The 14,221-nt window shown below is 30.3% G+C and overlaps 4 protein-coding genes across 4 annotated transcripts; 3 read left to right on the top strand and 1 right to left on the bottom strand.

Annotated features, from left to right (window-relative positions):
* Nucleotides 1–2,231: 2,231 nt before the first annotated feature.
* Nucleotides 2,232–3,975, top strand: LOC146534807 (uncharacterized). Its single transcript, XM_085193103.1, has 2 exons — nt 2,232–2,764; nt 3,435–3,975. The coding sequence occupies exons 1-2, from the start codon at nt 2,366–2,368 to the stop codon at nt 3,894–3,896; spliced, it is 861 nt and encodes a 286-aa protein (XP_085049229.1). The 5' UTR covers nt 2,232–2,365; the 3' UTR covers nt 3,897–3,975.
* A 352-nt stretch (nt 3,976–4,327) lies between these two features.
* On the top strand, nt 4,328–5,708 carry LOC146534808 (uncharacterized). The gene has a single exon (XM_085193244.1). The coding sequence runs from the start codon at nt 4,569–4,571 to the stop codon at nt 5,193–5,195; it is 627 nt and encodes a 208-aa protein (XP_085049370.1). The 5' UTR covers nt 4,328–4,568; the 3' UTR covers nt 5,196–5,708.
* A 609-nt stretch (nt 5,709–6,317) lies between these two features.
* LOC146534809 (estradiol 17-beta-dehydrogenase 8) lies at nt 6,318–10,556 on the top strand. Its single transcript, XM_085193059.1, has 7 exons — nt 6,318–6,647; nt 7,209–7,346; nt 7,932–8,125; nt 8,635–8,740; nt 8,856–8,940; nt 10,008–10,123; nt 10,362–10,556. The coding sequence occupies exons 1-7, from the start codon at nt 6,605–6,607 to the stop codon at nt 10,445–10,447; spliced, it is 768 nt and encodes a 255-aa protein (XP_085049185.1). The 5' UTR covers nt 6,318–6,604; the 3' UTR covers nt 10,448–10,556.
* Nucleotides 10,557–10,817: 261 nt separating this feature from the next.
* LOC146534810 (uncharacterized) lies at nt 10,818–12,548 on the bottom strand. Its single transcript, XM_085193058.1, has 4 exons — nt 12,330–12,548; nt 11,894–12,255; nt 11,452–11,616; nt 10,818–11,082 (listed from the first exon to the last, which is right to left on the bottom strand). The coding sequence occupies exons 1-4, from the start codon at nt 12,412–12,414 to the stop codon at nt 10,837–10,839; spliced, it is 858 nt and encodes a 285-aa protein (XP_085049184.1). The 5' UTR covers nt 12,415–12,548; the 3' UTR covers nt 10,818–10,836.
* Nucleotides 12,549–14,221: the final 1,673 nt, after the last annotated feature.

Consider the following 14,221-nt stretch of genomic DNA (forward strand, 5'->3'; position numbering starts at 1 on the left):
CGTGACGCTAAAAAAAGCAAAAAGAATATAAAAATTATAGGTATGGCTATTACTTTAAGTACCATTCAATACATCAACTAGCCGTCACCCGCAACTTTGTTTCCCCTTTTCCTGCTTCTTTCTGGAGATTTTGCCTGTTGAGTGACGGAATCCAATTCCGCGCTTTGCCTCAACACCAGAGCATACCTCCTCTCCTCCTCTAAATTATGACAATATCTTTAAAACGGAGTGGCTTATCACTAAATCCTCCATCCCAAATACCTACCTAGTGTAAGTAAGAGTTAAAATACAGAAACAATCTCCAAGATTAATTTACAATGGCCATTTGTATAGATACATTGATAGCACGTGTTGATTTTTAGCGCTGCCGAGTGCAAATCCTCATTAACAATGATACACACTGCGCCCTTTCAGTTGTGGCCCGTGCGCAAAACAACGTTTTTTTTGTTTTCACGTGAGATATTTATTATATACCTATCGATCGTAGTATAGGCCGACTGCTTTTAATTAACAGTTAACCTTTATTTTCTATTAAAGTTAATTTTCTTCACCTATTTAATTAAGGATTTAGAATAATAATAATATTTACGGAAGTGCAAAATATTTTTCAATTAAATTTTACTTTTAAATCGTCAACATAATAGGTATGTAATTTTTTTATTATTATCGTCTCGTATTAAATAATTTTAAGTAATAACATTTCTTATACGTATTAAACATAAAATAAATCAATAATAATTGCCATTTAGATTTTTATTAACTATATTTTCCAAATAATTTTCGTATATTTTAGGTAAGAAGCCGTCCATTAATCACGTGAGGTTTTTCGGCATTTTTTAACCCCCCTCCCCCTTGGTGACACGTGGTGAAACGTGGTGAGGCGTTAGAAGCGTATTTCGAAGTTTTTGATGAACCCCTCCCTCCTAACGAATCTCACGTGGCTTATGGACGGTCCCTAACATTCTTGAAATTTCATAATATATTGTTTTCGGAAAATAAATTTTAAGCCTGAAAAGTATTGCAAATGGGGACGTGTAGTTTTTTTGCTAGTGGCGCCACCACGCAGTGTCTTGAATTTGAACGGAAAGCGAAAAGCGGAGTGTTTTAAGACACTCTCTCTACCTCCGATGCTATATTCGGGGCAATTGCTTAAAACAAAAAATACGCATGTTTGTCATTCTTCAATTGATCTTCCTTCGATGCCTAAATCTATTTCAGTTGAAATGAATTTCACATTACATCAATTTTAATTGAAGTGAAGTGAACTTATAATGAAAGGCAGGGATGCTAGCATCATGAGGCATATTAGAGCTTATACATGAATATGATGTAACATCATTATTACAATTAAAATATAATTGATATTTCTATTCTATTCAATAGAACTTTAGTTTATTATCATAAACTATGTAAATCTAAAAAAAATAACCTCTCATTACATAGTACAATCACTTGTATATTTTTCATTAATTTAAAAGAGGCTGACGTGGCCACAAACGTGTGACTACAAACGTGACGATTGTGAATTTTCCTTTACGGGGGAATAAACAATTATTTATTAATATTATTATTTATTTGCTCTGGTAACACGGCGAAACGCGGCGTTCAGTCCCGCCTCTCAATACGACGGAAAGTGGGGAACGGCAGGCAGAGGAATCCCTTTTGTTAAGTGTTTTAACAGAGGAACCTCTGCTGCGGGGATACTATGCTATGATTAAGAAGTTTCTAACAATTAGACGATGTTTAGATGAAGGAATTACCTAAGTGAAAACCGATATTTTAGAACTAAAGCTCTTTCAAAGAATTCAGCGAAGCGTATATAACTTAAAACAGTGCTACATCTTACAGAGCATCATTACTAAGGATTAATTAATATATATGTATAATATCTCATAATGTATATTTATTTAATAAATAACAATATACAATATCATTTTGAAATTGCTAAATTAACTTTTATCCGTTGCCATAAACTATTGTACGTAGCGTTATAGTGGATGATCATGCAGTTTTTGGAATTTATTATTTTTATCTATTATAGGCGTAGTCTTATTAGTCGTAGAGGGCGTAGCCGCACAGAGCCCTCTAATGTTCTACTATATCTTAATATTTATATATCTTTCTTGTTATTGGATTTCAGGTAAAAGGTAGCTTATAGATATACTTGTATATCTTAATCTAAACTTTACATTCCAAACGAAATATTAGGCAAAATATCTATTTCAATTGTTTTTACAAATTTGTTGCAGTCAGCCAGAACAACGGAAAACACGATATTATAGCAAAGAACTACGACACGAAATCTCAGGATCAAATAAGTTACAACCATTCAAACTATCCTGAGAATAATCACAACCTGTTCCAAATGATCAAATGCCACGAAGATAGTCTCTTACGCTTACATCACTTGACTGCTGGACGACAAATGAACGGCGTATATGAGAATAATTACCAAGGTGACCTGCCTTGGTATTCAAAGGATTTTCAGCGACAATATATAAAACCAGCTGATTATTTAGCATATGAGGATATGAGGCGAAAATTTGATGAAACACAAGGCAAAGAAAAGGAAGTACGTAAGGACGTAGATGAGGACAAAGAAGGAAAAATGGACGAAAGAAAGAAGCCTAGAAGGAATAGGACCACGTTTACAAGCCAACAGTTGGCTGCATTGGAAAAAGTTTTCGAAAAAACGCACTACCCCGATGCCTTTGTGAGAGAAGACCTGGCATCGCGTGTCAGCTTAACCGAAGCAAGAGTGCAGGTAAAAATATGAATTAACAAAATATAATGTTAATAATACTATAAAATTTCTCTGTCCTGGACTTGATCTATGAGTACCGATTTGATCGTATCGAAAATATCCATATAAATATATAAAATTAAGAACTAAGTATCTATACATTAATTTCTTTAACAGTATAATAGAAATCACGATCATTTAAGGAATTAACAAATTTAGAGATATATGCACCTTTTAATTTAACTGCATATATAAAATTACTAGTTAATTCTTCACGCTGTATCCCGTATAGTGTTAAGACACTCCGTTTCCTTCCCCATTTTCCGACAAATTGGACTGGAGGCTTTGCGTGTTGAGTAGCGGGATCAACGCCATGCTTTGTTCTAAACCAGAGCGAAGAAATGGAAATATAGATTTAAATATATATTTCATAATGGTAATATAGACATAACTATTTTAAAAAGGCACCTAATAAAAAATTTTAGCCTGCGCGGTTATCATAAAGTACATAGTCTACAGTGACACCCATTCTAACAAAATAAGTTAATATCTTTCTATGAATAAAATTTCAATCGCCGTCACATTTAATTGCAACTACCCCAATGGACTACAATTCTGTCTAAGAAATATACAATAAGTAGGTACTTATTTCATATGCATACTTTAACAACGTCATATTTTTATATTACAGGTATGGTTTCAAAATAGGCGGGCGAAGTTCAGGCGAAACGAAAGGTCCGCTTTATCATCTCATAGGACGTCAACTAGTCAGAGTTCCCCGGAACCGATACCAGTTCCAATAGGACTTCCCCAAGGGGACCCCCGGCAAGATTTCAATCGTAACTCAAAAGAGCCTTGGATACACCACTTTCAAACAAATAATTTAAATTTTAATCTCGGTTTGCCTATTGCTAATTCGGGACTATATCAAAACGATTATACGCTCATGATGCAGAATGTTGGTAATAGGCAATATGTACCGAATTCCAATTCTCTGATGGGGCAAAATATGTCTAACTACGCTAGTACTTCCGAAAATAGCTATGGTTCTTGTGCTTTAATAGGAAGTTACGGCAGCACGCTGCAACCTGCTCATCACAGTTCATATAATTTGAACTTAAGATTGAGGCCACATGATTTTAGTATAATTTAGGATAACATTATAATGATAAATGAAAATAATTTATTGCTGTCATATTGTGCCAAATAATTAGAAATAAATGTATATTTTAAGGTAAATTTGTTTCATTTCTATTTTCCTCTTTTGTAAATTATTTTCTAGATGGTAAAACATTTCATTTATTTAATACTACAAATGTAAATAATAAATATTTTTTCATACCAAAAAAAACGTCATATAATTATAATAATTAAAGGACAAGGGTAATTTGAATAGGAAAAAACAAATAATAATATTAAAAATATCCTATAACACGATAAACTCGAATAACTATTGATTACTCGGATCCCCATCTATTTTTATTTCCATTTAGCTCCAAAATAAATCGAGTTTTGATCGATTTACTTTATACTAATAGACCAAATCGAATTGTAATCGACTTACATTAAAAGCTAGAACTGCTAAACGTCAGAACTCAGATGTCAAACTTTAAAGTGCTCGGTGTTAGCTCTAAAAGTCCGTAAACATTAAAAGTGTATTCAGTTAATTTTTAATTTGCTAAACATTATACTATAGTCGGATTTTATTACAAGTTTTGCATATTTAATTTATTTTAAAAGCAATACTTCTTTTAAAACTCTATTCACAACATTCTATAATACGACAAAAACATAATATAGGAACAAAAGGTCTAACGCTACAATTATGTTCTTAAACATTAGTAAATTTGTGCTGGCGTCATTTTATTTGGCTTCTGTATCCTATTTTATATACGAAATATATTATAAAAGAAAAAAAGGACAAAATAATGAAATAAATGAGGCTATTATGTTTTCTTATGGAGCAAAGGAGCTGATCAAAAGTAAATACTCACGATACATGATTTCAAGAAGTAGTGACCGTTTGTTACACTATTTAAATTCTCCACGCTATACGATGGATATTTGTATGTATATAATAACTAGTATAGATCTGCAAAATGTTATTGTTAAATTAAATTTTAAAGGTGTAAAAGTTCGTGTAATTATTGATGCTGACATGGCATTTTCAAATGGATCAGCTTTAAAGCGTTTGGAGAAGCATGGTATAGAAGTACGCTGGATGAAATCTACTAATATAATGCACCATAAATTTTGTTTAGTTGATACTTTAGCATTAAATGATGAAACTGTGAAATGTACACCATTTCTTATTTGTGGATCTTTAAATTGGACTAATCAAGGCCTCAGTGGTAACTGGGAGGATGTGGTGGTTACATCGCAAAGAGAAATAGTTGAACAATACAAGACTGAGTTTGAAAATTTATGGATTCGGTTTAAACCAATTGTATAAAGATTAAGACTTGAAAAAACACCTGTTTAATTTATTTTTGTCACTAGAAAAAAATGTAAATTAAGTATTATCTTGTTAATTTAATTTCCTTAGTATTAACAATTAAGCATACTTTAATATGTTACATTGAAAATTCTCTAAAAATGTGATAGATATTATAACTCAATAAGAGTAATTTATGATATAGTAAGTAATACAATGTATCTTTGGTGTGATATATAAAAAACATCTTTCTATTTAGTACAAGAGTTTAGTTTGTGTGTTAGAAATTAAGCAGATCTATAATATTTTCTTTTAAAGGAAACAGAAAATATAATTAAAAAATGGACTGGATTAAGACAAAAAGCTAACAATAATGAAAATTATTCACATTTCTGGTTTTGGTTATATATTTCTTAAAAAATATATATTGAAGTTTTTATATATGTACATGGAAATGTGACAGAGTATATAAAAATTAAAAACAAATTTATATTAACAAGACTGATAATAAATGTTTTGTTATATTTTCAACTTTGTTTACTTTTTCCCACTAATTCTTTCACATTCTTTACCCACTAATTTGAAAACAGTCGTTAAATCTGAGATCGTGCGATCGATCGGTGTAATTAATTTTATTTTGTTTGGGGCACTATTAGAACTTTGAACCCATTACCGCGCCAATGTTAACATTAGTTTTTTATATAAAAATATTAATAATACTAAAGATTAAAATGTATTTTTGCATTGACCACTCAAAATGCATTTTTCATTCAATCTCGAAAATTAGGCGGAGACATGTGAGACTGAGTGTTAAATATATTTGCTATATAAGAGACATAGTCTGAAACTAAAAAAATCTAGTTGGATAATAAAAAAATATTAGAAATAAAATTTAAATTGTAATAGAAATGCATTTTCTTATATATTATTTACCGAATCAAGAATGAAATGTTTCATTACTAGGCTATTTTTTGTCAATCTGGTTGCTTGTAGCAAAAATTTACTAAAATCAGTTCTCTACTTAAATTATGGTGTTTCAAGCAAATATAGGAGTTGAACATAATAATTTTAGTTTAATAATAACAAATTACAATAAAATAAAGATTGACATTTGTCAGATTTCATATGTGTAATATTTATTATCTATGAATTTATAAATAAGTACATAGATAGCAAAGCAAAGGTAAAAAATGATTAAATGAATGGAACTCTACGGAAATCAATGAAAATGTTACCTTCAGTACTTGTTCATACGAATTATATTAAATAATTTTTAATTTAATCACTTATTAAGATGTTTACATCATAACAGTAAAAATTGTGGGGTTCAAAGAGCGATTCTGTATTATAGGAAGTGATAAAAAAGTTATAAGGTGTAAATAAAAAGTTATTTTAAAGAGGATATCTGATTTAAGTTACAATTAAAAATGGTAACTGGCATTGTATCTGGAAGACTTGCACTTGTTACAGGTAAACAAACAACATTATGCTAAGTGGGTCAAACTTATTAAGTTCAGCAATTAGATTTTTTAAAGAATATTACATTTATTTAAAGACCCATTTAATTAAATAGTACTATATTAACTATATCCCTCATATATTAAGTAAAAGTGAAAATAATTCATTTCCCCGGTTAAGAATCAAATCCCCGACCGTCGCGTATAGAGTAAGACGCTACGCCACTGCTACAACGGTCTTTCATTAACATATTCTATATAGCTTCAAGCTTTATCTCGCACGTAGCAAAGGCAGACAGAGGGAACCTCGTTTCCCATTAATACACTTCCATACCTCGTTCTCTGCCCAATGGCCAATGCATAACTTGTAAGTTGTAACTAAACGCTGTGCTTCACCTCGTTGTCAGACCAAGGAAATGAAAATACTTCATACCCTCGAATGGGAATCAAAATAATCATAGCATTTACAGATACATTTGTGCTATTGCACTACAACAACCTCTTAATAATATTTTAGTTATATAAAATATTTTTAAAGTTGTGTTATTTTTTTATAAATAATAAATATGTGTAGGTGCTGGTTCTGGTATTGGCCGAGCTGCTTGTCAAGTATTGTCTAGAGAAGGAGCTACAGTTATAGCTGCTGATAAAAACTATGATGCAGCATTGGAAACTATAAAAAAACATACTGCATTAGCATCTGGACTAAATGGTAATAATTATTTTTGTGTAGCTATAAAAATCATGTTATATTTATGTATTAATTTTCAAATAAAAATTAATATGATAAAAAATATTTTTTTTTATTCATGTTTGCTTAAAATCTATGCAGCTTAGAATGCTATCTATATTTTTATTATATGTGTAGTGACAAAGAGACAAAAAATAAAAAAAAGTTTTGAACTCTGTTATTACATTACATTGCCCTAAATAATATTTTTACTCATATATCAGATCAGTTACAATTTTATTATATCTGTATTTTATCACAGTTATTGGTTCAATACACTCAATGGATTGAATTACTTTCCACGGAACTGTGTGTACTCACAGAGTCCTGAATTTGGGGAGATAGCAGAGATCCATTCTATACATTAATTTTTCTTAATGATAAAATATGTAGCTCAGAAAAAAGATATACTAAGTACAATATAGTTTGTCTAACCAAAATAAGGAAATCAAATTAATTCATTTCCACCTACTACCTTTGCATTTGCAATCAGATGTTATTCCTTTATATTGCAATAGTATAAATGCATATGTTTTTTTATATATTTTTTTCTTAATTACATTATAGATGCTGGTGACCACAGTGCTATGGAACTAGATGTGGCTGATCCAAAATCAGTACAAAACCTGTTTAATGCTGTAATAGCACAATATAGAAATCCACCAAAAATAATAGTCAATTCAGCTGGAATAACTAGAGACAATTGGTTACTTAAAATGTCTGAAGATGACTATGACAGTGTACTTAATGTCAATTTAAAGGTAAGATTACTTTTTTAATTAAGCTTACATTTTTTAACTCCATAAATTGATTCCACTTTTCATTATTTGCATGTTGAATGGCAGAACTCCTGGAATCAATTCTGAGCTTGTCTTGTATGCCAAATAATATTTTTCCCCAAGTGGCAATTGAATCCTCATTCATCACCTTTACAGTCAAACACTTTACCGCTGCCGCACACAAAAACAAAAAAAATGCTATGTAACTAATAGTAGTAGTAGTAGTAATAGTAGTAGTGTAACTATATTTTTTACTAATGTCAAGTATATTTTTTTTATAAATAGGACATACTCTTTATGGGCATACATGTTATTTATAATAAAACTTTTTTTCATTAAAATTGTGGTTTGTTAACATTCATCTGATAAAACTTTATAGTTGTAGGTTTTAATTCAGCTTTGTAGAATATCTGTATAAAATATAATATTTTTTGTCATATACTAAAATTATGTACAATTTTATACTGATAATATTATTATTTACATTTTAGGGAACTTTCCTGATCATGCAAACATTTGCAAAGGCAATGACTGAAGCGTCAATACCCGGATCGATTATAAATATATCAAGCATAGTAGGAAAATATGGAAATATAGGTAATGTAAAATTTTTTTTGGAAAGATATTAAAAGAATTATACATTCGTAACTTTTATAATTATCTTATTCCTTTTTTAGAATTAAAGTTTATTATATTTTTTATATTTTTATAGGTCAAGGTAATTATTCGGCGAGTAAAGCTGGCGTAGTTGCAATGACACAAACGGCCGCCAAAGAACTAGGAAAGTTTAATATAAGGTAAAAAAAATGTTGCATTGTTTTATATGTATTTTCTTTTAACTTTTAGTAGGGTGCGTCTTATCAACATAAGAAAATAAAAATATTTTTTAAAATATGAACATTCTTCTCGAGTGGGTATTGAATCCATAAACATAACATGACAGAGTAAAGAAGAGTGATATTTAATTAAAATATTTTAATATACGCAACTGTTATATTTTTTTAAGTAGACAGAGATAACTTAGTGATACAACACTCTTCACATTCTAATTTTTCAAGTTTACTTGTCCTAAGAATCTGAAATATAATAGCTTAAATTTTTTTTAAAAAATATCTTTTCCTAATGGCCCTAATGTAATGGTCTCAGTCCAATTTTGTCTTGTTACAAGAGTAAGAAAATTTAATTCATTAATTCTTTTGAGAAAGAATCTAACCCAAAACTAGTTAGATCTGTGGTGCTGCGCCATGACTGCCTCACAGTTAATTTTACTCCGAAAATATTTAACAACTGTTTTAATATTCATTGCATTCATTTAGATATGCATAGCAATTTCAATAGTCACTATGTCGTGCTATTTCGATACACCAAATCATAATTAATGTTAATTATAAAAGTGATTTTCTTTAGCTAGCTTCTCACTGTATCCCGGAAATAGAAAGTAGGCAGACGAGACATAGTGTTAAGACATTCCATTCTCAACTTTCTGCTGAATTCTCAAGGCATGGTGTATTGATGGAATTCAATGCCTTGCTTTGCCTCGTTTCCAGAGTGAGACAATATTACATATTTCATTTATTGAATGGGCATAAACCCCCAAACCTTCGTGTTTACAATCGCAGGCTTGTGCCCTTGCGCCACGGCCTCACTTTTTTTAAAAATTTTATAATTATTAATTGAATAATATTATTTAGATAATTAAACTACACAAAAAATGAATGGTTCATTCTAGTTTTTTTTTTAATTTTAGAATGTATGGCTTAATAACCAAAGCGCTTTGGCTCCCAAGACACGGGTTCAAATCACGTTATATGCTAAAATTTTTGTTTTCTAAAACGTTAATAAAATATATTTTTAATTTTGGCAGAGTAAATGCAATTCTACCTGGATTCATAAATACGCCTATAGTCAAGACGGTACCAGATAAAGTGAAGGAACAATTGCTGAAATTAGTACCTTTGGGAAGGCTTGGTGATCCTGCTGGTATTTTTATGCTTTTTAATTTTGGTTGTATGAAGAAAATTTAGAATTATGATACTCCATTCTCCACTTCCTTCTGTCTTTTTTCGCAAAATTTGAGCATTGATAACATTTTTTACTTGAAAAAAATATATCGATCATCTGTAGTGTTTAATTAAAATATCATTATTCAATTTTTAAAATGTAGTTAAAAATAATTTGATTGTAGAATTATTAAGTACTATCATTATTTTTTTCACAGAGGTAGCTGAAGTAATAACATTCTTAAGTTCCGACAAGAGTTCCTTCATAACGGGTGCATCCATTGACGTCACTGGAGGATTTTAAATACTTAATATTTTACTTACTTCTGTGATAGTTTTATAAATTTGTATTTATATTGGAATAAAGTGCCTTAAAAGTCGTGTTTTACATTAATAAAGACTATTGTTTTGTTTTCAAATGTTTCATTAACTCTATTCACTAAATTTTATATGGAAGTTGTCATTTACAATTGTTCCACCTTAAAATGTATATAAAATGGGTATAAAGGCTTTAATTCACATTGTAATCCTCCTTCTGAACATAACAAACTATATTTAAAAACTTCTTAAGCTGAAGTTATTATTAACAATATATTTTTATCATAATATAAAAATTAACAGAAGTCTAAAAACATAATGTAATTGCAGATCATAATTAAATAATAACAACAAAATCTAATTAATTAACATTATTTATTTAGATTGCTTAGCTTTTAGTTTATTCTTTTTCAAAGCTGCTTTATTTTTTTGTCTCTTGTCCTTCATGAAGGTTCTATATTGTGTTTTCCTCTTTTCATCTATAATCTCCTTATATTTTCTTTTGTTATATCTTTGAAATTCTGCATCTGCTAGCAGTTCATCTACCATAGTTCTTTTCCTTTCTTTTTTAGTTATTCTCTCATTTACATGGTCTAAAGGAGAATCCATAATACGACCAACCTGGAATATTTTAAAATAGAACTGTTTAAAATATATTTTAAAAATTAAAGAATTCTTGTGTATATTGAGGTTGTGGTGGTGAAGAGGCATTGAATTCTGCCACTCAAGAGGCAATGTCCTAAAAGGACAGGTAGAGCAATGGATTCTCTTTGGAGGTAGTATACTAAATGTGACAAGTGGTGGGGATTTTTAAAATTTTATGACTTCATTTAAATATATTACGTAATATCCAAATTGCTGTTTTAATTTAATAAGTATAAAATATTATGATGTTTTATATGGTTTAACTAATTAGTACTAATGTAACTTATGTATGACCCCTTTTTATTATTTTAAATGAGAAAAAATACTCAAGATACTCATACATACCTGGAAATATTTTGGTAGAACCTCCATATCATTCTTCTTATAAAAGTGTTTTGGATTCAAAGCTGATCTCATTTTCAGGACTTGCAAGTCATGACTTAGTTCTGGAGTGATTTCTGGTGCCTTCATATTAAACCATCCTGGCCCTTTAGTCTTCTTTCTTTCTTTCTATAACATGAAAATTTATATTATATTTATGTTATATATTTGATAAATTAAAAAGAATATTATAGTGGAGGCCATTGTATCTGACATAATTAGGTTTTTTATCCCTACTTGCATTTAATTTAATATTTTTTATGTGAAATTAAATATTTTTTAATTTTTTGGCTCTAACAAAATAAAACATAGCATTAAGTAGTTGACATTAAATACACAATGTCTAAAATTGTAAATAATAGTAATTGTAATAAAGTATTTTTTTTAAATAATCTTAATAGCTAACCTTGCGCATAGCTCTCAATTTTTTCTCACTAACTTCATATTTCGGTAGTCGATGTTCCTTTTCTATACCAGGTTTGAGAACGGAATTTTTCATTTCTTTCTCCACATCCACCCCTCCAAGATTAGACTTAAGCTTACCAGTTTCTACATCTAACTGGTCAAAGTGGAATAAACGTGTTTTCTTTTCTTTTTTGATAATGCAATTATTCCACCCCATATCTTCAAAGAAATCATCGAAAACAGTATCAATTTTCAAGCCTTTTAATTTTTTTTGGACTTCCTCTTCAGCTAATTCTTGTTCATCCAGCTCTTGCCTTTTCTTTTCGAACAATTCAATAATTTGTTCATTTTTATGTTCCTTATCTAAAAAAAACAATATAGTTATTTACAGGTGTTAAATTATGATAAACAAGTTACAAATTTGTAAAAATACTAACCTACAAAAAGTTTGTCTTCTGGGTCTAATAATTCAACTCTTTCATTGAGTTCTTCATTTCCGACCGTATCTATTATAAAATCCATGACGGTATAATTTAATTCATTTATTTAACATATACGTGGCCACTAGCTAAATACAATAAACTATCAATAATAAATAATTACATTTGTAAATATGGAGCGCACGTGTTGTCACTTGTCAATTACAAATGACATTTACCTGTGACAATTGACATTTGATAATATGGCAAATGTCAATTTATTGACGTGACCAAATCGTTTAGAATTTTTGTATGTTATACTATACCTGAAAAATCAAAAGTAGTAAACCATTATTAAAGTTTATTTGTCACACTGTACTAATGCTTAATATAACATGGTGGTACTATTCTATTCATTATATACTATAGTCGATTTCAAATTGGCACATTTTTTTTAATGTTCAGCAGTACATGAACGTTTTGAGTTTATTATTAACGAACTTCTCAAAATACAGCAAAAATATTGAACTGCTATTTTCATCTAATCCATTTACTAATAAATAGCCCTTTGTATTTTTTTAACCGGATCTCTTTTAAACATGCAGTCTTTTATTATGTAATTTTTTACCGTACAAACTCCTTCATTTGTTCTCGCACAGAACGTGATATAGGCGAAGTGGTTTTGTGCTCTACTGGCACTAGTGTTAAGACACTCCATTCTCCATGTCCTTTTCTCGTGTTGAATTCAACGCCGTGCTTTATCTTGTTATCAACAAAACAAGAAGTTAAAAATTACACCCCCTCGAGTGGAAATCGAATCTACAACAGTCGCGTTTGGAGTTAAACGCGGTTCCGCTACGACACTGTACTATATACGCAAAAACAAAAACCAGGATTATAAGTAAATATAAAATGTATCTGAATATTGAAGGTCAAGGGAGATCTCGAGGGTTCCTTTCGTTACCTCTCGTTATTGTTGCAAGTTTCCTGAAAGCCTCTCAACGGTTGATCGTTGAGCCACCACTTAGGGAGGGACCAAGGCTAACGAATGTCATGCTTGTTATATTTTAGCATAATTATTTGTTTGGTAAGGTGTATCGGTATTTTGGACCTTGTTTCAACTTATTCTTTGTAGAGGTTAATTTTGCTTATTATAATTTGTTTTCTTTTTTAAATTTTGTGTGTAAGATATTGTTTGTGTATTATATTATCCTATCCTATCCTGCAAATAGCAGTGTAGGCAGCAGGAACCTTGAAACATAGTGTTAAGACATTCCGTTTCCATTAGGAAACTTCCATACTCTGTTTTCTGCCGAATTCTTATTCGCCCTCGACACAAGGGCGCAGAAATGAAAACATTAAATGAAATGAAAATTTCCTCCGCTGGGAATCGAACCCAAAATATGTCGCGTTTATAGTCACACGCTTGTATCTTTGTATCATTAGGATATTGGTAGGCAATAACTTCGAGAACATTCAGAGAATATTGAAGTTTCTAGTTCAAGTTCTTGGTATGTTAAAATTATGTTATACGTTGTTATGTTGGTTTTGTTGCCTACACGTGTGGAACGTGGAAAACAAAGTGATGATACTTTTCGAATTGATTTAAGTTTGTTATAGTTTGTATAGGTTATATAAATATTATCGATAGCGAGGCCGTCGTAGCGAAAGGTGTGACTGAACGCGACGGTTTTGGGTTCGATCGCCATACGAGAAAATGAATTATTATTTATTAATATTTTCATTTCTTCGGTCTGGCACCAAGGCAAAAAGTCCGGCGTTGAGTTCCGCCACTCAACAGGCAATGCCTCGAAAAATTTGGTGGAAAATAGGGAACGGAGTGTTTTAACACTAAGTTCCTTCTGCCTACCCTGCTAAGTTATCACTTAGCATCCGCTGGATAACGGGAT

The sequence above is a fragment of the Heliconius melpomene genome, chromosome 11 (assembly GCF_056956725.1).
Source record: "Heliconius melpomene rosina isolate 202511_hmr_F chromosome 11, ASM5695672v1, whole genome shotgun sequence".
Taxonomy (NCBI): Eukaryota; Metazoa; Arthropoda; class Insecta; order Lepidoptera; family Nymphalidae; genus Heliconius; species Heliconius melpomene.

Bases quoted from the DNA above. Each gene is read 5' to 3' on its own strand.
- LOC146534807 (XM_085193103.1), top strand. From the start codon at position 2,366: ATGATCAAATGCCACGAAGATAGTCTCTTACGCTTACATCACTTGACT. The intron at 2,765-3,434 runs GTAAAAATATGA...TTTATATTACAG, and splicing joins TAACCGAAGCAAGAGTGCAG to GTATGGTTTCAAAATAGGCG.
- LOC146534808 (XM_085193244.1), top strand. From the start codon at position 4,569: ATGTTCTTAAACATTAGTAAATTTGTGCTGGCGTCATTTTATTTGGCT.
- LOC146534809 (XM_085193059.1), top strand. From the start codon at position 6,605: ATGGTAACTGGCATTGTATCTGGAAGACTTGCACTTGTTACAG. The intron at 8,741-8,855 runs GTAATGTAAAAT...ATATTTTTATAG, and splicing joins AGGAAAATATGGAAATATAG to GTCAAGGTAATTATTCGGCG. The intron at 10,124-10,361 runs GTATTTTTATGC...TTTTTTTCACAG, and splicing joins AAGGCTTGGTGATCCTGCTG to AGGTAGCTGAAGTAATAACA.
- LOC146534810 (XM_085193058.1), bottom strand. From the start codon at position 12,414: ATGGATTTTATAATAGATACGGTCGGAAATGAAGAACTCAATGAAAGA. The intron at 12,256-12,329 runs GTTAGTATTTTT...TGTTTTTTTTAG, and splicing joins AGAAGACAAACTTTTTGTAG to ATAAGGAACATAAAAATGAA. The intron at 11,083-11,451 runs GTATGTATGAGT...AAAATATTCCAG, and splicing joins TTCTACCAAAATATTTCCAG to GTTGGTCGTATTATGGATTC.